At 40.1% G+C, this 27,960-nt stretch overlaps 2 protein-coding genes across 5 annotated transcripts in view; one reads left to right on the top strand and one right to left on the bottom strand.

Moving 5' to 3' along the window:
* Positions 1-27,960, top strand: part of BSX (brain specific homeobox) — a 233,360-nt gene that overhangs the window by 162,218 nt on the left and 43,182 nt on the right. The window lies entirely within an intron of this gene.
* On the bottom strand, positions 430-27,824 carry CRTAM (cytotoxic and regulatory T cell molecule). Of its 2 annotated transcripts, none has more exons than XM_021063022.2 (10): positions 27,656-27,824; positions 20,080-20,226; positions 17,313-17,465; positions 15,451-15,591; positions 14,360-14,521; positions 10,162-10,242; positions 7,876-7,959; positions 5,440-5,586; positions 3,541-3,627; positions 430-1,741 (listed from the first exon to the last, which is right to left on the bottom strand). In XM_021063022.2, the coding sequence occupies exons 1-10, from the start codon at positions 27,699-27,701 to the stop codon at positions 1,611-1,613; spliced, it is 1,179 nt and encodes a 392-aa protein (XP_020918681.2). In that variant the 5' UTR covers positions 27,702-27,824; the 3' UTR covers positions 430-1,610. The 2 variants fall into 2 exon arrangements, with proteins under 2 accessions (XP_020918681.2, XP_020918680.2); XM_021063021.2 differs by lacking the exon at positions 27,656-27,824 and adding an exon at positions 27,542-27,645.

Below are 27,960 nucleotides of genomic sequence, written 5' to 3'. Positions count from 1 at the left end.
AACTACCATGGGCTAGGCACCACACAAGTGGAATTTCTTGGTCCACAGAATGCCTTTGGCCTGTGGATTGGGGTCGAGTTCTATACCAGGTTGGACTCAGTGACTCATAAGGTCCTTCTGCCTCCAGGAAAATATGATATTTCAAAATATGATTTCGGATCCAGTTCTAATGATAATGTTTCAAATTCCGCTGTTTTGAAAATGTTGGTTTGTAGCATTTGGGGTGTGATGGGACCTCATGTCAACAGGCTCTCAAATGGCTTAGAGGGAAAAGGGCTTTGTTCTATCCTTACACCTTTTAATAATTTTGTTATTGTTTAAAAAAATGTATCATGAGGAAAAAATCAGTGTGAATGAATCTGGGCCCTGTAACAAATTGCAAACTCATAATTTTTATGTGTGTGGTAGAGTCGGGGCTGGATGGTGGTATTATTTTATAATTAGTTTATTGAGATCCAGAGGATGAGAAATGTCATAAATCATAAATCAGTGTCAGAATAAAAAGACATGTCACATGTCACTTTCATATGTGAAAGTGAAAGGAAGAAGTACCACAGGGAACAGCCACTAGAAATACAAATATATATTCTGCTCTTCATTAAATAATTTTTACAAAGGCTCCATTAGGTCAATAATCAGGAAATTAAACTCAATGTTTTCTTTTGTACATGATTTTGTAATGAACTGTCCTGGTAAAAATATTTTCTGTCAGGTCAATGCTTGTGATTTAGCCAGAAAATTCTAAGGAAATGGAATCTTTGGGCCTACCTTGAACTAACACATGATGTCTTAGGGCATGAATTTTGGGAGCCTCATGCTCATCTGACTCATTCATTGTTCTGCACAGCTTCTTCCTGATGGAATGTGCTGGTTCCAGATTTTTTTTTCCTTTTAGGGCTGCACCTGTAGCATATGGAAGTTCCTAGGCTAAGGGTCAAATCGGAGCTGCAGCTGCAGGCCTACACCACAGCCACAGCAACGCCGGATCCAAGCTGCATCTGTGACCTACACTGTAGCTCATGGCAATGCCTGGATCCTTAACCCACTGAGTGAGGCCAGGGATCAAATCTGCATCCTCATGGATACTGGTTGCGTTCATTTATGGGTTGAACCACAATGGGAACTCCTGGCTCCAGCTTCTTAAAGTCCTCCTTCAAAGTGAGCTCCTAGGTTTAGAGACATTCTTCAGGTCCTTTTCATCCCAAAGTTCTTTATTTGGAAACCAGAAAGAAAGATTTAAAAAAAATTTTTTAAGTAGTTTGACTAGAGCCCAGCATCTAAAATCTCTTGTTGCCTTTATAGCAAGATGTTAGCTGGTCACATGGACCCCGATCCCAAAGCTTAGCAGAATCCTCCACCTCGGAAGTAGTGTCAGACGTAATAAGTTCTTTCTTTCTTTTTCTTTTAAACTATAAAACTTTATGTCCGTGGGTTGGTTCTCATCTGTTCCTCTAAGACGGAGGCAGACTGTTGTCAGAGGACGCCAACGACCTTGCATTGCACTCAAAGTACATTTGTCATGTTACAGTAATTATGTTCCTTCCCACAGCCTGCTCCACTTTAATGATGATGAGGCTGCCTTGAAAGTGCATTTTCTCTTGCAAGGAGCACTACACGATGCTCTCTGGCATAGGAGTGGGCTCTCCTTTCAATTTTGAAGCTTGTGCTTTTCCCTTCGTCTTTGTTTTTGCTTCTGAGTACAGTTGTGTGATATAGTTCATGCAGCTCTTTGAGTGGCAAGCTGAAAGAAAGACATGTCAAAGAAGAACATTTAGTTTAAATGGCATTGTACCCATTTACTTGAAACATACTGATCGCACGTGGTATTTATAGGGCCATGTGTTAGTGTCTTTAAAAATTGAATCTGAAATTCACTGATATGTATAAATGGACTTGAATGCCTGGTCATAGGATAATTTTTAAGAAGTCTTCTTATGTAAACAATATGCTCATGAACCTGAAATTAAATATGTGGGCATCTCCGCCATCAAACAACATGTGTGTTGCTAGACAAAAAAAAAAAAAAAAAAAAAAAAAAAAATTTAGCATAATTTCACACTAAATGTCACAGGGTTTAGAGAGGGTGGGGCAGCCCACTGAAAGCCCATGCAAGCTCTGTACATGGTAACTGGAGACAGAGCCAGAAGATTCCTTTTAAGTGAGCAAATGCAATAGAGTTGAGATGCTGGATTTGAGGGCAGTGAGGGATGGAGGATGGAAGTGGGGGTTAGAGCCCAGGAGAAAGTGCAACCTCCTGAAGCTGTGGCAGGTCCCCACCCTGGGTGGGGCGGGGGTGGGGGATTGGGGGACAGACCTTTCTAGGAGGACAGACTCTGGGGAGTCCTGTGTGCAGATGCTCATTTAAAATTTTCTTAGAGGTGAATTGCTAGGGCTTCTGCTTGTTCAGCAGCTGAGCTGGGGGGTTTTCTTTTCCTGCTAAAAGTTATAATTCTACTCCCCCTGTTCTGTTCCCCTTGCCTGGGAGAATCAGCAGAGGAAATAACCCCAATGACATTTTATGCTGACATCAGTCTCCTCACTGCAGGTGGTGGGAGGAGATGGATGTTAAAGAAATATGTGCTGTAATACAACCACCTGTAGGCAGCTAACACACATTTTCCCTCCCACCCCCAGTTCTCACACAGCTCACTTGTGCCCCCCTTCCTGCTACTACAGCTATTCTTTCTTTCCATTTCACACCCTACTAGGTCAAAACCCAAAAAGAAAAAAAGGCAGAGGTGTTGTAAAAGACATGCTTCCTACAAAACCTCAATAAAACCAATAGAAACTAGTGACAGAGCTCATGGCATTTTCTTGCAACCTTTGGCCAGTGGAATAAGTTAATTTGCATAGAGGAAATGATGGTTGGAAGGTATAAGATTCTTGCTTTGCTATAGTTCTAGCTTCTGTCTCTGGATCTTTGTCAAGAACACTCGCACGCACGCATGCACGCGCACACACACACACACACACACACACACAGAGTCTCCTTTTAGACTCCTCTTTTCATTTCCTTTACATATTTTACTTGAGGAATTGCAATGAAATCATCTGAAAGACCCAAAACATTTCTACTTGAATTAGGTCAGCCCTATATTCATTTATTCAATACAAATTTTCAAACACTCCATTTGTGCCAAGTCCTGTTTTATGATCTGGGGATGTAAATAGAATAGATCCAGTTGCTCACCACTGGGAAATGTATTATGGTACTTAGATTAGTACACCAAAAAGGACAGTCTGGTGTGGGAAGTGCTTCATTGGTAAAGGTGTACACAGGACAGGAGGGACACACAGCCCAGGGTGTGCCTGTGTGTGACAGCGAGGCCTCAGGGATGGCTTCCCAAAGGGGCATGCCTTCAGCCACATGAACTTAACAACTTTTTTGCTCAAGTTTTATTTCCTCGAGTTCTTCAGGATGATGAGATGATTTGATTTTTCTAGTGCTAAAAATCAAACTTTGATTTTTACCCTCCCAATTCAAGGCAATACATTAATGAACCTCACTTTTCAAACATCAGGTCACATATGTTGACTTACTGTGGCCATTTTTCTCTTGGGAAGATGTTTCTTCATTATTTGACCTCGATCTGTAACTTTCTAGAGTGTATTCTGAAATTTCATTTTCTGTAAGAAGGGAAAACAGTTATTGATTTCTGGTGCTACAGACATCATCTGTGTTTAGAAATGTATGTTTGAATAAGATCATACTTTAAAAAAAATTTCAGCAGAGTATAGTTGATTTACAGCGTTTTGTCAATTTCCACTGTACAGCGTAGTGATGCAGTCATATATGTATTTATATACACATTCTTTTTCTCATACTATCTTCCATCATGTTCTACCCCAAGAGATAAGATCATACCTGTTTTTATACAATAGTAGATTTGTCACTCCCTCCCCCGTAACTCATGTCCTCATTTATTCAACAAATTGTTTTTGATTCTCTACTGTGACTCCAGCAGACAATGTGCCAGGCAGCATAAGAATTGTAGAAGAGGAAGTCAAATGAAAGCAGATTAGAATCAAGTGTTGTCTCTTGGGAAGAAACAATTCTGACAGTCCTTAAAGAACCATGGGGGTTGGAGTTCCCGTCGTGGCACAGTGGTTAACAAATCGGACTAGGAACCATGAGGTTGCAGGTTTCATCTGAGGCCTTGCTCAGTGGGTTAAAGATCTGGAGTTGCCGTGAGCTGTGGTATAGGTTGCAGACGCAGCTTGGATCCCATGTGGCTGTGGCTGCGGCATAGGTCGGTGGCTACAGCTCCAATTAGACCCCTAGCCTGGGAACATCCATATGCCATGAGAGTGGCCCAAGAAATGGCAAAAAGACAGAAAGAAAGAAAGAAAGAAAGAAAGAAAGAAAGAAAGAAAGAAAGAAAGAAAGAAAGAAAGGAAGGAAGGAAGGAAGGAAGGAAGGAAGGAAGGAAGGAAGGAAGGAAGGAAGAAAGAAAGAAAAGAACCATGGGGGCAAAACATCAATGGGCGATTTCGAAACAAGACTATAGCATTTGCCTATCATGTGGGTATAGCTGGAAAGCCAGTCCCTGCATCTCCATCTATTTATGATGAAAACGTTAGTCCATCTGAATATCTGGAGGGACTGATATTGAACTAGGAGAAGTGGTATTTTTAAGATGGTCAGAGCAATTCAAAGATGTAGTATTTTGCCATGGGACATAATGAATTCTCCATCACTGGGGGTATTCAAGCCATATGCGACTAAATCAGCAATGTCCAAGAGCACCATAATGCAAGTCACATGTGTAATTTACAGTTTTCTAGTTGCCATGCTCAAAAGGGATCAAACCTGAACCATAGTTGTGGCCTGTGCCACAGCTGTGGCAATGCCAGATCCTTAACCCACTGCACCACAAGGGAACTTACTCCAATGCTAACTTTTAAATGAACGGTTAGGAAAAATTACTAACATGTTATGTTTAACAGAGACAGAGGGCATTCTTTCAGAGTAAGAATGGGTCCCAAACAGTCTATTATATTCAACCTTTGGTTGACCATTCCTAGAATAGGAACTCCTTGAGAGGAGGGACTTGGTCTGCCTTGCTGACAGCTGTGTCCCTAATGGCCACATGGTTGGAACACTGCCTGGCACACAGTAGGTGCGCAAGAAATGGTTATTGAATGAATAATTGAATGTGCTCTCTATTTGATATCCTATTGTGGATAGAGGTGTCTACAGTTAATGCCAATTCCCGGAGCTGCTCTAGTGTCTCTCGGTCATGCACGCTTTGACTACAGTTCCTGGAGAGTTTCATCCTGGCTTTACTGCAAAACAAACAACTGCTTATTTGAATGATAGTGTTCATCAAAAAGATGGTACAGTATCAAACTGAACAGCTTTCATGGACAGGATTTCCCTTTGTGCCGGCCAGTTGTTTCAGCACCTCGTAGCCTCCATCAGGCTCTCTGCGGACTCACCTTTCTTCCAAATCACGTGTGCTTTCCGCAGCTTCATGATGAAGAGCTGGACGATGATGAAGAGTATGAAGATGAGGAAGGACACCAGAGTCAGCAGCAAGATGCCGCTCTTCTTCCTTGTCAACCCCACGTACTGACGATTTGCTTCTAGAAAGAAAATGAAAGAATTTTAGACCTTTGGAGGGGTCGTTCTTGGTGTTTTTTTTTTTTTTTTTTTTTTTTGGTCATTGAAGAATATACACAGTGTTTGCAAAATAGAGTGTGGGCTAATAGCTGAGATGAAAAGATGAGGAGGAGATGTACCCCAAAGGCAAAGAGGCTCGTATTATTTATTTTCTGAAAACAAATAACCAGAGACACAAACAAACAGAGCAATTTTGTTGGAGGATTCCAAAAGTGGCATGGACATCAAACCAGTTCTTTATCACTTCTAGAGGAAACATGCAAGAATATTGACTTAAATTATAATTGGGGGGTTCAGATTAGCTGTAAGGAAGGAATTTTAGCAAGGTGTATTTAAATAGCAAGAGAGGTGGTGAAGGAGTTTGTGAAACTATGCAAATAAAAGGAAATTTCACTAATCTTGGCTAGGGTAAACATGGTCCTACATGAAGGCATTTGGAGATAAACCACATGAGCTCTTAAAGGTCTTTCTAGAATTCTGATTCCCTGGGCTCTAATTTTGCTAAATGTCATTCGTGGTCCCCTTTATCTCAACCAACAAGCCACCAAGGGGTGTCAGCTACGTGTAGAACATCGTGCTTGCAGCTCCGTAAAGCCCGGTCCCTGTGATTTAGGGAGAAGTTCTCTCTACGGGTAAACAAACACATTAATAAAAACAAACAGAAGTAAGATATCTACGCTGCTTCTAGGCCCACATGTGCTAATATAATAATGTGTTCAGGGACTCCCAGGTAGGAGTGGTGTCTGAGGTGGTCAGGAAAGTTTTCAGTAAGGATATTGGCCTTGAAGGAGGGGTGAGGAGAGGAGGGGCGTGGACTTTCCTTTCATCGGCGCAGTTACGGCAAACAGGGGCAGGGCAATCAAAATGGGGTGTTTTTGGAAAAATATGTGTAATCTGGTCAGGACTTTATAGAGACAGGACAGCACTGATGGATGGTAGGGTGGACCTTATGAAGGGTTTAAGGCTCAGGCTCTGTGTTGTAGACTGTGAGCCAAAGAGGTTCTGTGGACATAGGCATCAAGGGTGCAGAAGGCTGCTTTGAGAGGAAGGTGCTGAAAATGGACCAGAGGAGAAATGAAAGTTACAGCACTTCATGCAGGACGTGATGAGAGTCTGGATCAGGGAGGTGGCAGAGATAGTGGACAAAATACCTAAAAGAGAAGACTGGAGAGTCCTTAGAAACCTACTGATTTTATATGTGTGTAGCTATACACTCACACACATATACAAGAGAGAAGACGACACCAAAGGTTTGAGTGTGATGCTTTGGACAGGCTGATTTTGTGGGAAAAGGTGCTATTTCATTTTAAGCCATGTTGAGTTTGAGGAGATGGCAGGAAGTTCAGCCAGAGATGTTTGGGAAATGGAATGAAACAGGACTAACGCCCAGGAGAATGTCCTACAAATACAGGTATGGAAATCTGCCGGGTGCCACACAGACAATCTTGGGGATGAGGAAACTCTTTAAGAATCAAGGAAGGGAGGTCCTATTGTGACTCAGTGGTGATGAGCCCAACTGGTAGCCTTGAGGATGTGAGTTTGATCCTTGGCCTCCCTCAGTAGGTTAAGGATCCAGCATTGCCATGAGCTGTGGTATAGGTCACAGATACAGCTTGGATCCTGCATTGCTGTGGCTGTGGTGTAGGCCGGCAGATGCAGCTATGATTCGCCCCCTAGCCTGGGACATATGCTACATATTCCACACGTGTGGCCCTAATTAAGCAAAAGAAAATTTAAGGAAATAGGAGTTCCCATTTTGGCTCAGTGGGTTAAGAATCTGACAGTGTCCACGAGCATGTGGGTTTGATCCCTGGCCAGGCTCAGTGGATTAAGGATCTGGCATTGCCCCAAGCTGTGGCATAGGTCACACATGCAGCTCCAATTGGCCGTCTAGCATGGGAACTCTCATATGTCCCAGGTTCAGTCCTAAAAAAAAAAAAAAAGAAGAAGAAGAAGAAAAAGAAAAATTAAGGCAATGACTGAGGATAGGGAAGTAAAATCCAGTCTACATGGAAGAAGCCGGAGGAGGAAGGGAAGTTAGTTAGTGGACACAAGAAGCGTGGTCAGCAAAAGTAGCAGGACCAGGCAGAGTATGTCCAGGAAGCCAGGGAGACAACTAAGGGAACAAGGGAGTGATTAACCAATAGAAAGATCAAGAAAAATGAGGACCTAAAAAGGCTACTGGATGTATTGATTAAGAGGTTAAAATGTCAAGTGTTTATTCTAGATAAATAAGTGGTGGGGACACTTACCAGTGATGAAGTAAGAGCCTTGAGTGGTTTGTTCTTCCTCTTCCTTGTCAATCTCTGATGTCCTAGACTCTTCCACTACTGCAACTAATGTGAAAATAAGACATGTTATATGTATATATATATGACCATGTTGTATGTTATGTATGTGTGCAAATATAGCAAAGCATCTTTGGAAACCAAATTAAATGATCCTCATTAAAAAACAAAGCAAGGTCATTTTTGAACTACTGACTTTGTCCAAAAATAGTTGCAAATGGTTAGGTTCATTTTACCTTATTTATTTATTTATTTATTTATTTATTTTAAAGGTAAATGTATGTTGTTGTTGTTGTTTTGTCCTTTTAGGGCCCCACCTGGGGCATACGGCAGTTTCCAGGCTAGGGGTCAAATCAGAGCTGTAGCTGCCAGTCTACGCCACCAGCCACAGCAATGCCAGATCCGAGTTGTGTCTGCAACCCACACCACAGCTCATGGCAATGCCAGATCCTTAACCCACTGAGCGAGGCCAGGGATCGAACCCGCAACCTCATGGTTCCTAGTCGGATTTGTTTCCACTGCACCATGATGGGAGCTCCTAAAGGTAAATGTTTATTGAACACATACTCTATGCCAGGCCTTAGACTCACCATTTGGTATGTATTATTCTCTGAGCAAACAGGTTTGGAGAAGTTCGGAAAATTGTCTAAAGTCCTATAGCAACTAAGTGACAGAGCCAGTATTGAATCTAAGAACGCAAAATTGAAATGTTATTTTACACTTCCTTCCTGAGTCAGGCTTGTTAGTCGAGAGAGTTTGACGATGAACTGAAGAATGGCATCCCAAGCCTCATGGACAGAAAACCTACTCTCTGAAATGCTCAAAGCCATGATGTTTATGTTGAAAATTGGCTCAGTTGTCTTTCAAATCCATACTTGCTTTCCCCCTTAGAAGTGGGGTGCACTATGATGACTTTGCTAGGTAAGGGAAATTATGAAAATAAGAGATCTATTTTCCTGGTTTTGTGGTTCCTCTTCCCTCTTTTCTGTGGGCTTTTCCCCTCCCTGCAGTCTCTTAGTTTTCGGCCCATTGCACAGCGCCACGATGGGGACCCCAAGGGGAATGAAACCACCCATTCTTCTATTGAAAATGGGTTATTAACAGTAATAAAACCGTAGAGATTGAATGCCAAAAGGGATTTTAAAAACTATTTCTTAAACCTTATGTTATATATAAAAAGCAGAGCAGAAAATTGAGTTATTCAGTAGTGGTGTACGCCAATTTAAAAACAACTAGATTCTAAACAGGTTTAAACATGTTGGATTATTAAAGCAAATGATGTGGCTGCCTGGTCCCCTTCATAATATTTTCAATTTCCATTGCCCTTCAGAAAAAGTATGTATGTGTGGTACCTATTTATCAGCGTTTAAATAACCTAAACATTTACTTTTAAGTATTATTCAAGGTAAACATTTTAAAAATGTGTTCTGATACTCAGAACTATGAACATGATAATGTTATGAAAGCACTTTCCACCACATGACATTTTTTATGGAGACTGTTTGAAACAGAGGACAAGTAGGAATTTATGTCTTTCTGGGTGAGGCTGTCTGGCTCAAAGCACCCTAACACTGCATTCATTTATTCATTCATCCATCCATTTATTCATAGTGCATTTTATGAGCACCTGCTATTGCCAGATACTATTCTAAGAAAGATACAGAGATGAGTTACATTGCCTAAGTTAACCATCTAGTGATTCACTGTCTAAAAAAACTGGAATTATAATCCAGGTTTTCTAAATTCGTCTGTATTTATAGTTCAATCCTGTTGTCAAAAACTATCTGAGTTTACTGATAGTTAACTGATGAGCCTTCCAGGATGATTTTGTCATTCTATGTCCACCAAATCTCCAAATCCTGCGTCTTTGCTCTTTGTTGTACCATATCTTTATTTTGTGTTTTGTCTGTTCTAGATGGAAAAACAAAGAAACGAATCTCATATAAATTAATTCAACCCTGCCTTTTACCATAGAGTAATTTAAATGTCACAGTTGTGCGTGCATGCGTGTGTGTGTGAGAGAGAGAGAGAGATTGATTTAATTTCTCTGAAGCCCATCCCACTAACTGAACTCTCCTGATACGGTATTTTCCAGGTCACCATAAAGCTGGAGTCATTTGGAGGGAATCCCATATGGTCTTACTCAAATTAAAAGAAAAAAAGTTCTTAAAACTTAAAATCAGAAAAGTGACCTTCCCAAAGAGGCATAACTTTTTTTTTTTTTTAAGTTTTAATGTTTTCGACACTTACCGGTACTAGTGGGTTGCTGAGGGTCTTGAGAGGATAGAGGGCTTGTCCTCAAGGCATCTGAAGCTGTCTGTTGATCAGTAACTAGGAAAGGGGAAAAACAAAATTCTGTGACTACAGAGAGAAATTTTACCCACATTGTGCTCAGTACAATAGGTTGGAGAATGTATTTGGCTGCTACCCGCTTGTGGAGGTTTTGCAGAAACCTCAGAGCTCTGGGTTCTATGGCTCTTGCTCTGGTTTTTGAATCCGTATCCTGCTGATTGCCCATCTGCTAAGCTGCCTGGCATGGAAGTATGGCATGCTGGACCTCCGTGGAGTGCTGCATTTAGCAGTAGTTGGCAAAAACTATTCGTCATCTCTCTCTGTATGCATCTACCTATCAGTCCATCTACCTGTCTGTCTACCTCATCACATATCTACCTGCTTATTTATTAGGTGGTTTTAGAATTGGTCTCACACAGGGTTGAATTCCAATGCTGCTACTTGCCTGCTGCTGAGTTAGTTTTGGACAAGATGCCTAATCTCTCATATGCGTAGTTTTTTCTTACCAGAAAAATAGAGATACTAATACATCTACCCCTTGGAATTTGTGTGTGTGTGTGTGTGTGTGTGAGAGAGAGAGAGAGAGAGAGAATAAATGATTTCATTCACATAACATGTTTAGCACAACACTTGGCTATTTGTTAAGCATAATGCTCACTAAATGCTATTGTCTAATATAAAGCAGTGTAGGATTGTTTCCATAAGTCAGCCTGGCACAGATTTGACCAGTCAATGGCCAGGCCTGCAACCAGGGAGCTTATAAAAATGGTACCTGTTAATTTATCAATATTGATACTATTATGTCACTAGTGGGTAGTATCTTTGTGAAACCTGTGTGTTTCTCAGCCTTTTATTTAATCAAAGAATTTTCTGTAGTTTTGAAAATTGTTTTATTAATCCAGCATTAAAAAATTTGGCAAACTATAAAAATGCCTGAATCACATGCCAAAGGTTTTGAGAAAAGGAAAAATAGTAATACAGATGATAAGGCTAAAGTGAGCTCTGTGGGTACAAAGAGAGCTACTGGCAACAAAAAGAAGGAAAAACTTGAAGGCGAGTCATATAGAAGTTCTAGGAGCAAATTATAAGATGAGCATAATATGGCAAATGTTGGGGACATAGAATAAAATTGATCAATAATTAAGATCTAAAATAATGTATACTATATATGTTTATATACAAAACAGGTTATATTATATATGCTATACATTTTGTATATATTGTGTATATACACACCATAGTGTATATATACAGTTGCGTGCGTGTGTGTATATATATACACACAATCGTCTCTACAATACAATATGTATATACAATACAATATATATATACACACACTAGAGTTTGCATTTGATTTATCCTCTATTTAGCAAAACTGCTAAATAGATTCATGTAGACTGAATGTTGTTTTGATTAAGTGGATACTGGTGTGTTATGATTTATCTCCCTAGTTGGTTAGCAGGTTATGTGCTATCCAATATGGTATCTATTAGCTATGTTGACTATTTAAATTAATGAGTTAAATAATATAAAAAATTTAGTTCCTCAGTTGCTCTAGACACATTTCAAGTTAGAATTTTGTAAAAACCTGTATCCACCTCTGTGAACTTGACAGCTTCCAAATACTTAGACTTCTGACAAAATTAGTGATCTTAATGAATGTGGTTTTGATATCGAAACATGCCCACATTTGAAAGGTTTGTCTAACTCAATGAATCAGTACTCTCCAAATGACCAAAGAATGATATTACAAAATCATGCTAGGATATATGATCCATTTGAAGTGCAAGTTTATTCAATGGGTTTTAATGTAACAAGACTATGAAAAGTTCATTGATGTGGTTCTGGAGTCCATAGAGCAACTAACCTTTAAGAAACTACCACTTGCCGAGTTTTAGTGTAGCATCAAAGGAGACTATTCCTAATTATCTGAAAGGGCTATTAAAATAATCTTCCCTTTTCCAACTTATATCTGTGTAAGGCTGAATTTTTTTTTTGAGGCTGAATATTTTTTATACATAATTCAAGGAAAACAACATATTGCAAGAGATTGCGGAAGTTATGAGAATCTAATTGTTTTCTATTAAACACAATATTAAAGAGATTTAAAATGTTAACAATGCCGTTTTTCTCACTGTTTTTGGCATTGTAATATATAGGTACTTTTCCATAAAATATACTATTTCCTTTCATATGTAATAGGTTAATTAATAAATAAGTTAACATTTGTTCCCACCATGCAGGGTGTGGAGATGAAAGAGTCAGAATCTTTATTGCACATATGTTCTAGAGCAGTCTCAGCTAGCAAACTTTTACTAATCAAACGAACACGATGTTTCTAATATCTGTTTGTCAGTATAGGAGCTCATTAAAGAGAAAAAGTCACAGACCAATGGAAGCACTAACCCCTGAAGCTGGAGTTGCTCTTTGGACGTGTACTGGGGATCTGGCAGAGGTGCTAAATAATGGATGGATCATAAATAAAAGTCAAATCTTAGACAAATTATTATTATTATTATTTTGCTTTTTTAGGGCCACACCCATGGCATATGGAGGTTCCCAGGCTAGGGGTTGAATTGGACCTGTGGCTGCTGACCTACACCACAGCCACAACAACACAGGATCCAAGCTGAATCTTCAACCTACACACAGCTCACGGCAACGCCAGATCCTTAACCCACTGAGCAAGGCCAGGGATCCAACTGCATCCTCATGGATGCTAATCAGATTTGTTAACTGCTGAGTCACAACAGGAACTCCCTAGACTATTATTACTATTAGAAACATTTTGTGGCTATGATTCTGAGTCTTGTAGAATGATGGCTCTCAAGGAGGAGAAGCTGTTATTTCCTCTACAGCAGTAATTTTTGTGGATGGCTTGGACAACTGCTAAAAGGTAAAAATATATTTTTTGATATTGTTGGTTCTTTTATTAACATCTGAATATCTTTCAGAAGCATTTAGACAAAGTCTCACCTTCTCTTTGGTGACCCTCCCACATTCCCCACGTGACCTATGCTCCCTTCCACTGATGGGGGTGGAGGCTGGGGAGGGAAGGAATCATCCAGGAAAGAATGTTTGTGTCTGATTACAGTATAGCTCTGTCTGTGGGTCCTTGAGTCGGCTAAATGCAGCTTCCTCAGGACCTGCTTTTGGTGTGATGAGAAAGGGACCGGTGGAGAGTGAGGGGTAATGGGAGGGGAGCTGTTAACTGCAGTGACAGCCCCCATCAGGCAGCAGGACAGTTTTCCCACAGTGAGGTTCTTGTTAACAAGTGCCTTTCATCATCACTCATTTCACTGGATAAAGAGCTTTTTCAACAACTGTGTTGTCATCCAACAGCTTCCTCCTTCACTGGTGTGAGTGAATTCTCATACTTCAGTAAGCTTTTCACACAAAGTACCTTATAAAGTAAGGAAGGTCAAAGTCTTACCAATGAGAGATGTGTGATTCATGCGACTTCTTATAGGATACTTTGTGGCTCCACAAGTTTTTTGGTGTTTTAAAATTATTTCTTTAACTGTGGGTGAAGGAATCTGAGAATAGATTTTTCTTAAAGTGGAGGCAACTTCTCTTCACAATGAATGTTTGATGTCTTATGTATTTTAATTATTATTACTATTATTATTATTGGTGTTCTGCTCAGCATACTAACATGGTTAAACTACAAATCTGCAAAATGGTTGTAACAAAGTAAATATAAAGCATAATCATGACTTAATGTGACTGTGTGAGTGTGTTTAGTAACTTTTTGCTATCAACAAGTTTAGATCAAGCTGAGTTAATATTATCTGCTTTGGGGTCAAGTACAGAGTTGTAACATGCCTCACTTGGTCTCTCAACAACATGATTGTAATAAAACTATTTAAGGTCAAGTCAGACCTGTTGTCATTGTCAAAAACAAGCATGGCACTGTTTGCGTATGGCGCTGGGCTAGGCTTTCTGCACAACTGGGCTTCTTCTCAATGTCGGAACAGTTGCAGCTCTGTCCCCCAGTTGGAGAAATTTCAATCATCAAAGGAATTTGCTGTTAAGGAAAGTTTTGTTGACAATGCTCTCACTCTGAAGGATTTTCCTTACTCCATTTAATTTTGTTTGAGAGTGTAATAGTAAGGTAAATTTAAAATGATTAAAGACAGTCAATAGTGGTTCTTACCTAAATCTTCAAACCGGAAAGGTGCCACCAGTTTTCTTCCAGGCATGCCTTTGTGTCGGATAATGCAGTCCACTGTTGAGTTTTTGCCGTACGTGTGGACTCTGAGTGTGCTGGTGGTATTGCACTTCTTCCCATCGGTTTCAAATTCATGGTGGGTTTCACCTATGGAGCAGTTTAAAGACGTGTGTGAGGCAGTGGTTGTTCAATGCTATTGGATGGGTTTAGTTCTCTGGGAGACCAATGGCCTTGACATCTTGGCAAACCTGTTAGACTTCTAACCTCCCTCTGACTTCCCCCAGCTGCCTGGGATATGCTTGGCCCTTGTCACAAAGAGAAGCAGATGAACAGAGTAAATAGGTTTCTATAAATCCTACACTGCTAAAAAACAAAACAAACGAACAAAACCCCAAGATTGTCATGGTTACACAAGAAGGACAGCTTGATGTATGAAACACAGAGACTCAAGAACTTACTCAAGTTGAAAGAATAAAGCAAATTAAAGGAGAGGTCCAGAACTGGCACTGGACTGAATCTGTGATTACATAAAATCAAATGGAGTGTCTGCTGAAATGTAAACAAACTAGATATAGTTCCCAAGCATGACAAATGGTTACCCTGCTTCAGTTAAAAAGCTCAAGGTTTAGATTCTTTGTTACCAAAGTACTTCTATCTGTCATGGAGGGGATATGATGTAGTACTCCAATATACGAGCAGGATCATATCTGTTCCACTTACATGTATTGTTAACTGTATTTTCATTTTTATGCCTGCTGCAAAGTCTATGCTCAGAGATAATAGCTCTATTGTGCCTTTTACTTTATGAAATTTTAGGAAGCCATAATAAGTATTTCTTTTTAGGTTCCTCCTTTGTTTTAAACAAAAACACGTAACTATGTTACGTGTGTTGGAGGCTTTCAATAATGAGGCATAATATCCACTGGTTATAAGGATAATTCGTCTGGAAAGGAACTAATGAATTATTGAATGGTATTTTCTGGCACCCTCTGCCACCAGAGGGTGCCAGAACATTTAAAAATTTCTTAGCTATACAACTAGGAAGGAAAACAAAAGAGAATCCTGTCTCCACTTACCATAGAGCTCCATGTCATCTCCTAAGAGCCAGGTTATCTGTGGAGGGGGCTTACTTCTCACGGTGGAGCATTTCAATATAACATGTTCTCCATCTTGCCTTCTGATAACCGAAACTTCTAGGGTTGGCATGACAGGAGTTGCTAGAAAAAAAATGGATTTATTTCTGTGCTTCATTAGCTGATCTACATATCTCAGCAAAGCACAGAGCCTAATTATCTGCAGGGGTCATGGTGCAGGCTGGTCCAAACTGTAGGCTTTTTTTTTTTTTTTTTTTCATTTGCCTTTTCTCTGAACAGAGTTAAAGGGCTTTTATATACTTGTAAATCTACTCTGGCTGTAATCAGAATATTTGTCACGCAGGGTGTGCTTAGTCTTTGGAAATTCCCAAGCAGACTGTGTTACAACAGCAGTCCTTACATTTTATGTATGAGTGCATTTGACTGGTACCCCACTAGGCGAGGAGGAGAGGCTTAAGTTCTAATTCCATCTCAGTCACCAATGCCTGTAAGAACTTGGGTAATTCCCGCGACTTCTTGGTATATTTGTCTCCTTGTCTGTGACACAAAGCAGTTGACTTATGAATTGGCTGTCTCAGCTCTAAACTTTCAGGAGTCTAGGATGTACTTCTGTCCCTACCTAGTATCAAAGATGCATTTCTCTTGTAAATGGCCCACAGGTTTTTTCTCTTTTTATTCTTGTCTCGGAAATACTTTTCAGTTAGGCTTACTTCTTCCTCTTCCCTATTCTTCCTTGCACTCTAGTCCAGAACTGCACTTTCCCATTTATTTACTCATCTACCGAGACGTTATGAAGTCAGATCCAAGTATGTGTTAGACGCTGGCAGTGCAAATATGGAAAAGAGAAGGTCCTTCAAGGAGCCGTAGTCTGGTGATAGACTCAGCCCCTAAACTATTAATCGAAAAACCATGTGTTAAGTGCAATGATGGAGGTAGGGCTGGGGCGTTATGAGAGCCCAGTAGGGCACACAGTCAGCCTGAGCCAGAGTGGATTTGGGGTTGACTAGTACGGTAGGGAGAGGATGACCCCCAAGCTGAGTCACATTGGTTCTCAAAATCCCTAGCAAGCAAATCCTTCCCAGAGATTTGTCACCAGGCCTTGACTTTATGGAAGGTACCACATGCTACTAATTCAAGAAGAGGTCTAAGAAATTCTTTGTATGATATATGGGATTATGTGATTTAGAAATCAATAAGAGGAAATGTTTTTAATTGATCTGTTCTGCCACACACACACAAAAGCACAAAAGATAGTAAGACTAACGCTGAGCACAATGACTGTCTGCAGAGCTGAGCAAGTCCCAACCAATCAGGAGCTGTTACTTCCTCTTCCCACCTGCCAACCCTATCCCCTGACAGAAGAGAGGAACTTGTTTTGCAGAGGATGTGAGCTGATTGGCCAGTGCACTTATATCTGAATTCATTCCATTTTAGGATACGCGTCATAAGGTTCTACTTGATGTACGTATGTGTTTTGCTTTCCTAAACCACTGGGCAAACTTCCTGTGGGCAGAGATTGTCCCTAATTCATCTTTGATTTCCTGGAGCCTAGCACAGCACCTGGCCCAGAGCACAGCTCACCCAACATGAATTCTCTTTCCTTTTAGTTCCCTGGAGTGAAAATTTAGTTGATGCCAAAGACAAAGCTTACAAATTCACATTTCCTGCCACTCAAAATGATCCTTTCTGTTTCCTTTCGACAAAAGAAGGCGGAGGTGCCCAGGAAATGCCTGGCTGTAGGCACCATTTTTTAAAAAAAACTAGAATGTTAAGTTTAAAAATGATATATTATGTTGCTAAGTATATTGCTTGCAGACTGGGTTTACTGGCTTTCAGACACCTACCTATCACAATCACTTTCACTTCCTTTGTTCTCACAGAGCTGCTATAATGCAGACACTTGTACACGCCTTCATCTTGCTGGGTTACATTCCGTACGATGATGGAGAGCTCATTGGAGGAATGATGAAGCAGCTGGTATTTGGAATTTTTTAAAGCTGTAGAAGAGGGAGAAAGAGCTATAATGAGGAGTGGTATCAGATGAATACAGACTCTTGGTGGATTGATTATTCACAGGAATAGCTTTTGATTTTCACACTTTAAAGGGACAAATGTCCCATCTTGGATTGAGCTGCCTTCCAAATTCTAATGTTACCCGCCAGATGCCTCTCAGTAGCTTGAAGCTGATTTAAGACATGAAATATTTTGATACTGGGGTCTGTGAAATAAGCAATTTGCTTTATGAAGAACCCTAAGCCTCCTGCAGGAGTATTTGGTTTTATTTGATTTGATTATTTTTGGCCAGGCCCGCAGCATGCGAAAGTTCCCACACCAGGGATCACACCTGCACCACAGCAGCAACCCAAGTTGCTGCAGTGACAACACTGGATCCTTAACCCACTGTGCCATAAGACAAGTCTTTACATAAGGATTTTAAATGATTTATCTTTTACATTATGAAAAATGTCCCACTATGATTTATATCTTCGAAATCTGATCCTTGTGAAGTTGTCTTGTCACAGTGAATGTGAAAATGGAAGATAAATGCATTAATATTTACTGCTCCAGCTGGGTGCCTTTTATTTTTAATTATTATTTGAAGTTTCACAAAGATTATTACTTAGTCCTTCCGGGCATTTAGGGAATAGACAAAAAAAAAAAAAAAAGCCATGGAACTTCTAGCCAATATAGCAAGTTTTCCTATTGATTCTATATAGATTTGGGATTTCCATCTTGGGTCCAAAGTCCCTTAGCAAATAAGAGGCTCCTGAAATGAGTTGTTTTATTTGTTTCTTCTTCTTGGTCTTTTAGTGTTAGTATTTATAATGTGAACAAGCCTCAACAGTTATACCTTAAGCAGCTGACCAAAGAAGGTTGTTTTTCAATGGGGATAATGGTGGTGCGTCCTGGGATGCTGATGTTACGTGAGCTGCAATTTAGGCATTCTCAACCCCAGCACTGCTGAGATTTGAGTCCATAACTCCTTATTGTCGGGAGGGGGCTACACTGTGCATTATGAGAGGTTTCACAGTGTCCTTGAACCCCTCTACTTCCTAGAGTTCAGATCCCCTTGGCTTTCCCCAGTTACAACCAAAACTATCTCCAGACAATATCAAATGTACCCTGGAGGGCACAAAATACCCTCAGTTGAGAACTATCAAGCTAGATCAAGGCATCCTGCTGTAGAAAGTTGAGAATGTCCATATTCTCCCAGATTACCCAAAACAAAAACAAAACAACAGAAAGCAGAATTTACCAGAATTCTCTCTATTTAAAGTTTCTTTCTCAGAACTAGCAGCAATTAATAGCTACTTATTCTATGGGAATCTAGTATTCATAGTTGATTTAGCTTGAAATAATATATTTATTTTAAATTGAACCTATCGATATTTAATGATGTTTTCAAAACATATAAAAATTTTGTAGAGGTTCTGCTTTTATTTTATTATTTTTTTTTATTTTTGCTTTTTAGGGCCACACCTGCAGCATATGGAGGTTCCCAGGCTAAGGGTAGAATCAGAGCTACAGCTGCCAGCCTACACCACAGTTATAGCAACAGAGGATCTGAGCCCCATCTGGGACCTACACCACAGCTCATGGCAATGCCGGATCCTTAACCTACTCAGTGAGGCCAGGGATTGGACCTGTGTCCTCATGGATGCTAGTCAGATTTGTTAACCACTGAGCCATGACGGGCACTCCCTAGAGGGTCTACTTTTACAGAGTGAAATGAAATTGGCTGTGTTGGAGAGTTTTCCAAGCATTTGGCAGTTAGGTGTATTAAACGGAAATATAAAATGGTCTCATTATGAAGGGGGGTTTCATAAAATCCTAACCAGAGATGAACTTTTAAAAATTCCTTCCTACAGAAGAAAAAAAAAATGTAACTACATGACACGGCAGATGTTAACTAAGCTTACAGTGGTATCATTCTCCAAAATATACCTATATGTCATTATGTTGTACGCAGTAAACTAACACAATGTTATATGTCAATTACATCAATAAAATGGGGTGAGGATAGAATCCCTTTCCATCTCAGACATTTAGGACTCAAAGTGTGTGAAGAGATGAAAAGTGATATGTCCCGTCAATTCTTATTGCCTAGTGATCTTGAGTTGAGGTTAAGAACAACAGGAGAAGCAAAGACAGCTGGAAGGGGGCTTTGAGATGTGACTTTGGATTGCTCAGGTGGAAAACAAAGCAGCTGTCTCCAGATGTGGGGTGACGGGTTGGCTGCCTGAGGACAAAGGGCCCCCCATCCATCAGTCTGCTGCCTGTCTCTCATGGTGGTTTCACTGTGGCTGAGAGTCAAAAAGTGACATGGGGGTGAGGTGGGATGATGGAAACGTGCTTTGTCTTTTGAGCCCCCCTTACGCACTTGCCTGGGGGGGTTTCCATTTCAGACTTCCTGTCAAAAAAAAAAAAAAAAAAAAAAAGCTCCTGTGCGTCAAAGAACAGGCTTCTGGGTGTGATTGACATGTCACAGTAGGTGGGGCCAAGCCCACCACTGGGGTGACGCATGCTGGCTTTCTGTCCCCCCAACCTGTCTGTCTGGAAAATCCCTCAGGTGGAGGGCTGGTGGTGATTTTTTTTTTTTCCTTCACTTACCAGGATGCTCATTGAAATAAATGGTGAACCCTGATGGGTCCAGCCACTGCAGGAAGGTGTTCTCTGTCTGAGCAACAGAGCAGTTTAGAGTGAGCCTCTGGCCTTCCTCCACAGTGATGGTTTCCTGGTGGTTGGTCCGAAAGGCCTCTGGAGAGGAAGAGAATTGGCGACAGTCAGGCTGGCACAGGCCACATACCCCCCGAGCTGAGGCAGGGGCTTAGACTCCTTCATCATTTGGTCATTTAGTACACATTTCTTAGGGAAACAAAACAGACATCAGCACCGACAATTGAGAGGACAGGAGGAAGCTCTGTGTGAACGTGCAGTAAGATGGCATATGGTATCCCCTGGGTGTGGAACCTAATAAAAATAAACAGAAGAGTTTTATAAAACAGAAACAGCAGTTCCCTTCATGGCTCAGTGGTTAACGAACCCAACTAGGATCCATGAGGATGCAGCTTTGATCCCTGGCCTTGCTCAGTGGGTTAAAGATCCTGCATTGCCATGTGGTGTAGGTTGCAGATGCGGTTTGGATCCTGAGCTGCTGTGGCTGTGGTGTAGGCCTGTAGCTGGCAGCTATAGCTCTGATTCCACCCCTGGCCTGGGAACTTCCATACTGCTGGTGCGGGACTAAAAAGCAAAAAAAAAAAAAAAAAAAAAAAAAACCAAAAACCAAAAAACCAGCCAACCAACCAACCAACAACAACAACAACAACAACAACAACAAAAAAAATCCAAAAAAACAAAAACACACTCAGATTTCAAGACCATTCTTATGGTTACTGTAGGTGAAACCGTTGGGGGGGAGGGAAGAATTGGGAAGGTGAGAATAAAAATATACACATTACTGTGTGAAATAGGTGATTAACAGGAGTCTACTGTGTAGCACAGGAAAACCTACTCAACAGTTTGTAATAACCTATATGGGAAAAAACAATGGATATATTTCTATGTATAACTGATTCACTTTGCTGTACACCTGAAACTAATGCTGTAGTTTCAGGTGTATAGCAAAGTGAATGCTGCAAGTCAACTCTATTCCAATAAAGTAAAAAATAAACATACATTTAAAAATTAAAATGAACAAAAAAATGCCAAAGTGAATGCCAAAGTAAAAAAAAAAAAAAAAAAAGACATCTCAAGAAGGTCTAAATGAAGGGGTGGGGTTTTGTCAGGAAGAAAGCTGTACAGCATCTACTTGACGCTTGCCCTGTCATATGCCGGACACTGTGTCTGGCCCTGTTACCAATAGTTAACTTTCAAATTAACTCTCTAAAGGAAGAATTATTTTGTTCATTTGGCAGATAAGGGAATAGAGGGTCGAGGTCCCATTGTGGGCGTCAATGTCCAAGCTCATATAACCAATGCTGGCTACCTAAGCAATGCAACCCTGGAAAACTCAGCCTTTCGGGCCTCAGTTTACAAAACGCGTGACTTGTGCCTTCAAGTACAAGTTGTGGCTCTCAGATTGGTTCTAAGAAAGAATGTCCTACCCATGGGGCCCTGGTGAATTACAGAGCTGCCCTTCACGGGGAGGGAAGCCCTACCCACAGAAGAAATTCTCCATCAGATGGAGGATGTTCTCAAATCTCTTCCGATTTAATATTCCACTGCTGCGCTTTCCCCGGGCAAATGCAGGAGCCTCATTTCCCCAAATCACAATGCCCAGAGGATGAGAAACAATTGGTTCTAAGCAGCTGCAAAGTTATCCTCCCCAAAAAGAAACTGATAGAAAAATAAATTGGCTCCACTACCGATTTGGCACATTTATTGCAGTTTGTAATTTCTTCAAGTTTTAAAGGAAAAAATTTTTTTTTTCTCTAGGATGAGACAATTCTTATCAATGGAAGCACAAAGCATTCCCATAACCAGAAGAATACGGCGGCGGGGGCGGGGGGTGTTATAAAATATGAATAGCAAATGCGATGGATTTACTGCATCATCTTAAACCTTAAAGAGAAAGAAATAAAAAAGAGAAACAAGAAGAGAGTTTATTTCCTTGTGAATAAATTTCAAGTATTAGAAAAAGCGCTTTGGAGAGCCCTGGGAATTCTTTGGTGCAGACTTTTTAGTTTGTTCCACTCCTAGGTCGTTAATTTCCATCCAGCCTCTGGCAATAATAACACAAAATTATTGTATTGTATTCACATTGACTTTCATGGGAAAACAGTTTGTTTGAGTCCTAGTGGAAAAATACTCATATCATCAGCCAATATTTAATGAACAATGAGGAGTCAATAAAAAGAGATTGTTTTCAAAAAAGCATTGAGGCATAAGCCAGAGTTCTGCTTAGGTAGGTCATTTGGAAATAGTCTCATCTATAAAATCAACCCGAAATAAGTAATAAGGATAATATTAGTAGAGAGGCTTTGAAAGGACAATGGAATTTCTTCTAAGGTTAAGCAGCTTTTGAGCCTAGCATTTGAATTTGAACTAACTTTCATTGTTCCGTTATTGTTCTCGCCTTACTCTTTAGTTCTCCTGCATTATCTTGCTTCCCACAAACAGACTGAAATTTCCAGAGAGCAGTGGAATTTTCTCCAAAATTCGTTCCTTATAGAAACTGTCATAGTATAAGCCTGGAAAGTAATTGTTTGATGCCAGCTTTCATGACGACATTATAATGCAGGCAATAGATAGATATTTTTGCTTTCCTGTTGTTAATAAGAATATTGAGACACAGGAGGGACATTACTACATGAATAAACAATGGAATAACAATTCGTATTAAGCACTGTGCCCTGATTTCATCCTTCAGGCCAGGAGTTGACAACTAGAGGTTTTGCCAATATCCTTACTCTGGTAAAATGATGGTCTAGACAGAAAGCCCACATTCGGGGAAGCAAGATTTATCTGTAGCCTGTTTATGAATAAATGTCTCCCATTTTAAAGGTGTGTATATCATTGTCTTTTTCTTGGGATGCATGCTTATGAATTAAATAATGTCATTTAATTCTTACAGTGTCTTAAAAATATAACAAAATGTAGTATGGCTTTCTCACATATGTTAAAGAATTTTATCTCCCAAGATTAATGTTTGCTCTTGCTGTTGAGAATTCAGCATCTGACCACAAGAACAGATGCCTGAGTTTCTAAGGGAAGGGACTGTAATTGAGGCACAGAAGATTAGTTGTTTCCTCTACACTGGGCTCCTCATCTTGCTTTTGGCTTTATACACCTATTTTGCTTGCAGTATTGTCATGTAGACTCAGAGACAGGAAATCGTAGAAAGGAAGAATAGACCAGTGAGAAGCCACTGACCCACAATTGCTTCTGCTATAGTGCTTAAAAATTTGGTCTCATGTGTCTAAGTCATGTTAAGGGGTAGAAGAGCAGGACCATGGTACCTAAGTTTTAATGGCACATCTTCCAAGAAAAAGTTGCCTATGATCCTCTTGTTGCCTCTGAAAACTAATGTGGAACTCATCTTTAAAATTTTTTTTCACCTAAGTTTAAAGTCAGACTTTCACCTTCTTTGTCAGCAGGATGGGGTGTAGGGGATCTTTGCTTACCACTTCCTCCCCTGCAGGATCTAAAGACATGTATATCCTGATTTACTCTTAGCCTTTCTAGTGTAGACCCCCAGCGCCCTGTGCCTACTTGCTAGCTCCTTCTGTCTGGGCTTCAGAGTTTCTGTCCACAAACAAGCCCTACGTGACCCTCAAATACTGGGCATGCAGAGCTTGGCAACGAATCACTGTGATGGCTGTCCTAGGAGGTCACCACTTACTATTGGTAGGTCATGTTTACTTGGTGGGTTATTGACTTCTGGGCTTGGTCGTTATTTCCATGACCGAGTTTATCCATCCATGCATGGCCATGTGTTAGGAGGCCACTAGTTAAATTTGGAACTATAGATTGTGACTGGTTTATATATGGAAATGGAACCTGTGACTTTCTCCATCATCTCCACCCCCAATCCCGGGAACCAATTACCCTATGCGTGGAATGGCTTCATGCCAAAACACACGGGACGGACCCTCAAGATGAAGGGCAAGCAGCAGTCACAGCCACCTACCAGGGAGCCCATAAATAAAACCTGCACCGTTCGTAAGAGCCCTTGGTTTTCCCCAGGGTTTGGGAGTTGCAGTGTGTCCACCTTACTATAGGTCATCAGGGCAGATTGAAGAAAGAGTAAAATGTTCTTCCTTTTTCTTAGGAGCCTGATTATTGCATGCAATATAAACTTTAAAACTCCAGAATGGAGAAGTCTATCCTGCAGGGATCCTGAATTCAACATCTCTATTGTCCCCTGTGCTCCACACACACTCAACCCAGACACACCATGTGCTTCAATCCTGCGTTTCCTTGTAGTCGTCAGGGTTGTAATACCCCACTGCATGCTGGGCATCTGAGAGGCACCCTAGCCTCTTCTCTCTCCAAAGCATCTCTTTAACCAATTTATTTCTCTCTCTCTCTCTTTTTTTTTTTTTCACTACTATCACTGCCTTAGTTGAGGCCTCCATGGTTTCTTTCTTGGATCATTATAGTAACCTCCTTCTAGCCTTTGCTCTCTCTAATTCATCCTCCTCATCTGCTTCAGAATTACACATAAAATATATACATTTGATCATTTGATTCCTTCCCTGGAATGTTTGCTATGGCTCCCATTGCCTGTAATGATTCCAGATAACTTAACCCCTATCTTCTTCTCCAGTGCCATCTGCTGATGGACCCTTCCAGATGCTCCAGGAAAATGACCACATACTGCTTCCAGGAGGTTCCAGGCACAAGGAGACACTTTGCCTTTGTCCATGCTATTTTCAGTCTAAAATGCCTGTCTTAGCTCCTTCAAGACTCAACTCAAATTACACCACTTTTGTCAAGTCTGCCAACTGGGCCATATGTTCTCTCCCCACCCTCAATGATCCTCCCCTCCTCCAGATCCCCAAAGGCTTTGAAAAGACATCTATTCAAGCACTTAGCACATTAGTTTTTTGTTGTTGTTGTTACAAGTTGTCTCTGTGGATAGATGACAAACGCGTCATAAAAAAGTTGTTAGCTAGTCATTCATCTTATATTCCCAGGGCTAGCACAAAGTCAGATTTGGCATTAATAGCCAAACATGAGTAAATGTATATATTCAGTAATAAATATTTTAATAGGATGCTAACTTTGTTATGATGAATAATAAAGACTGGAGCTAAGTTAAAACCAGAGACATATAATGAGTTAATCCTCAAAGCAGAGTCTTATTGCCATGACTACTATGAGGTGAGCAGGCAGGATGCCCTTCCATTCAGATCATTACAAAAAGTGTTATTATTATTCTTTAGATAGAACCTATACAGAAGATTACAAGTGTGAAACTGATTTAGACTTTGTCAAAATCAAATTATTTCCAGTATAATCTCAAAGAAACTGTCTCAGCAACATGTGAGTTAGATGGCTTCTTTCTTGGTCCAAAGAATTATCAAGAAGACCCTACTCAATTTGCAGCTGTTATTTGTGGTTCCAGCATCCTACTCTCCCAGAATAGAGGGTACACACTGGTGGATTTTCATCATCCATAGTGTAAAATGGGATGAGTTTTGAAAAATTCTTCGTTCTTATTGTTTTACCGGCTTTAGGGGCTATAAGTAGAAGCCCCGAAAAGAGAGCAGGTGCCAGATTATGGGACTTTTTTATTTTATTTTATTTTATTTTAATTTTTTTGGTCTATAAGTTTTTGGCACGCATAGAAATTATACGGTAGAAGAAGGTGTAGGGATCATCCCACAATTAGCTAAAAATAGCTGGCAATGTATAGTGTTGCCCAAACCAATGATTGATATTGTCTTTTTGCTGATAAGGAAGAGACATGGTCAGCTCTTTTCCTGTTTGGAACTGTGATGGGCATAAGATGACGTTAGAGAGGGCTATTTGTATTCAAATACCAATTCTGTTGAGAATAGACGCCTTCTGGGTGGACTTTAGGATAAGTTTTCAATTTGGGATTTTTTTTCAGTAATGAACACTCCGTATTGTGTAAATCAGTGGCTTTCACACTTTCAATCCCCATTGAGAAACCCTTTCTCTATTGCAACTCAACACACACACACATACACACACACTTAAAAATTTCCTGAGATAATACTTACTTTTACTATGTACTTTGCAGGCTGATTTTTTTTTTATGTTGCCATTTACTAGCTGTGAAAACTTGGGGCGAGTAATCTAACTTCCTGTAACCTCAATTTTCTCAGGTAAATTAGGAATGTGAATACCTCCCTCAGATTCTTTGCTAGGAATAAATAAAAATAACATAAAGTACCCAGCACTGTATAAGAAGCAATAAATATATTCCTCTCCTTTCTTTATAAATAGTAATTGAATAATTTATATCCTAAAAGATTTATCCTAGGTTTACCTTAAGACATGATTACTGCAGTTTTTATTTAAAATATTATTTTTGCGAGGCATTTTTATAAGGGAATAACTTGAATCCTGAAAAAGTGAGGTCAGTTAAGGGCTTTAAATGGTGGAATAAGTGAAAACATTCTAATTTTAGCCATCTAAATTTACTTTTTCTGAGTATATTAACTATTCTTCAAGCCACTTAATGAGGAACCTATTATTTATTACCAAAATTGAATCTTATTAAGTGCCTCAGGGTACAGGGATCAAAAAAGAAGGCACTAATTGAAGTTTAAAAAATAAGAAATTGAAGTACTATGTAAAATAGGAAATTTAGTTTTTTGAAATATCGTTGTTCAGACGCAGTTCTATGGTGAATGACGATTAGAAGGAAAAGTGCCTTACCTGGAACATAACTATAGATTCAATGTTTGGAAACAACCAAACATCCCATTAGCAAGCGACACTGTTTATGTGTCATTTTCTTTGCAAGAAAGTGATAGATGTTGCAATCAGAGATTTGGGATAATACATCCTGCCCCCACTTTTGGGTAGGAATAATTTGACCTGCACTACAAAGTAACTATGTCTTTCTTTAATGTTCATTAGAATTAAGCATCATGCTGCATTAGAATTAAGCATCAAAAATCACACTGGAAAATTATAATGAAATGTCAAGTATAACTGACTCAAAAAATAAGCACAGAGTTTTCACTGGGATGGTTATTATCTCTGAACTAATTAAGAGGTGAATAGCACTGTGCCATTTTCAAAGTATTTTCACATTTGAAATTTGATCCTTGTAACAATCCAGAGTTTGGTAGATCAAACATTGTTACCATCTTCATTTCAAGATGTGGAAACTATTGCAGAGAAATTAAATTATTTGGCTAAGGTTTATACAGCAAGGAAATTTTTAAAATCCCAAAAGATGCTCTTTCAACTGATATATCCTTTAAAAGACAGAGCCAATAAGCTTGTTACATTTTGCCATAACACATATCCCATAGAGACACATACTCCAATCCTTTCTGGACCCTCCAACAACTGAACAAGGGATTAAAGAAATCCAGTAACATCCCTCAGATGTGTGATTTCAGCGGGGCATGGAGAGTGGCAGATTTACCTGGGTTGCTTCTGTAGTCAGTCCTCCGTGAGAGTCGTGACTCACAGGTGGGTAGATTTGCCAAAAACATTAAGTTGACCGAACATCAAACAACCCTTAGCTCTAACTCCTTACCTTGTAAGGGGAACCAAGCCAGTAAGCTGCAGACTCGCCACCACATGTTGTGCTGTGCTGCTGTCACACTTTGTCAACTTCCTCTGGATTCTGAAATAAATAGAGCAGAGTGGTTTCTCTTGAAAGGGGGAGGCAGTGGCTCTGTGACCTCATATGTCTCACCTTCTCCGTCACCTCTGGAAGCCCCCTCTCAGTTAGCTGCCCCCAAAATACCTCCCAGTGGAACACTGAGGGGACCGCATGTGACACCTCGATTGTGGAGCAGTGTGTGAGTGATGTGTTGGTGGCACAGATCTTTTTACCAC

The sequence above is a fragment of the Sus scrofa genome, chromosome 9, assembly GCF_054392235.1.
Source record: "Sus scrofa isolate SSC_HxYL_T2T_F1_AM1 chromosome 9, Sscrofa_HxYL_maternal_Yorkshire_Landrace_v2.0, whole genome shotgun sequence".
Lineage (NCBI taxonomy): Eukaryota > Metazoa > Chordata > Mammalia > Artiodactyla > Suidae > Sus > Sus scrofa.
This window is presented reverse-complemented; position numbering and strand designations above follow the sequence as displayed.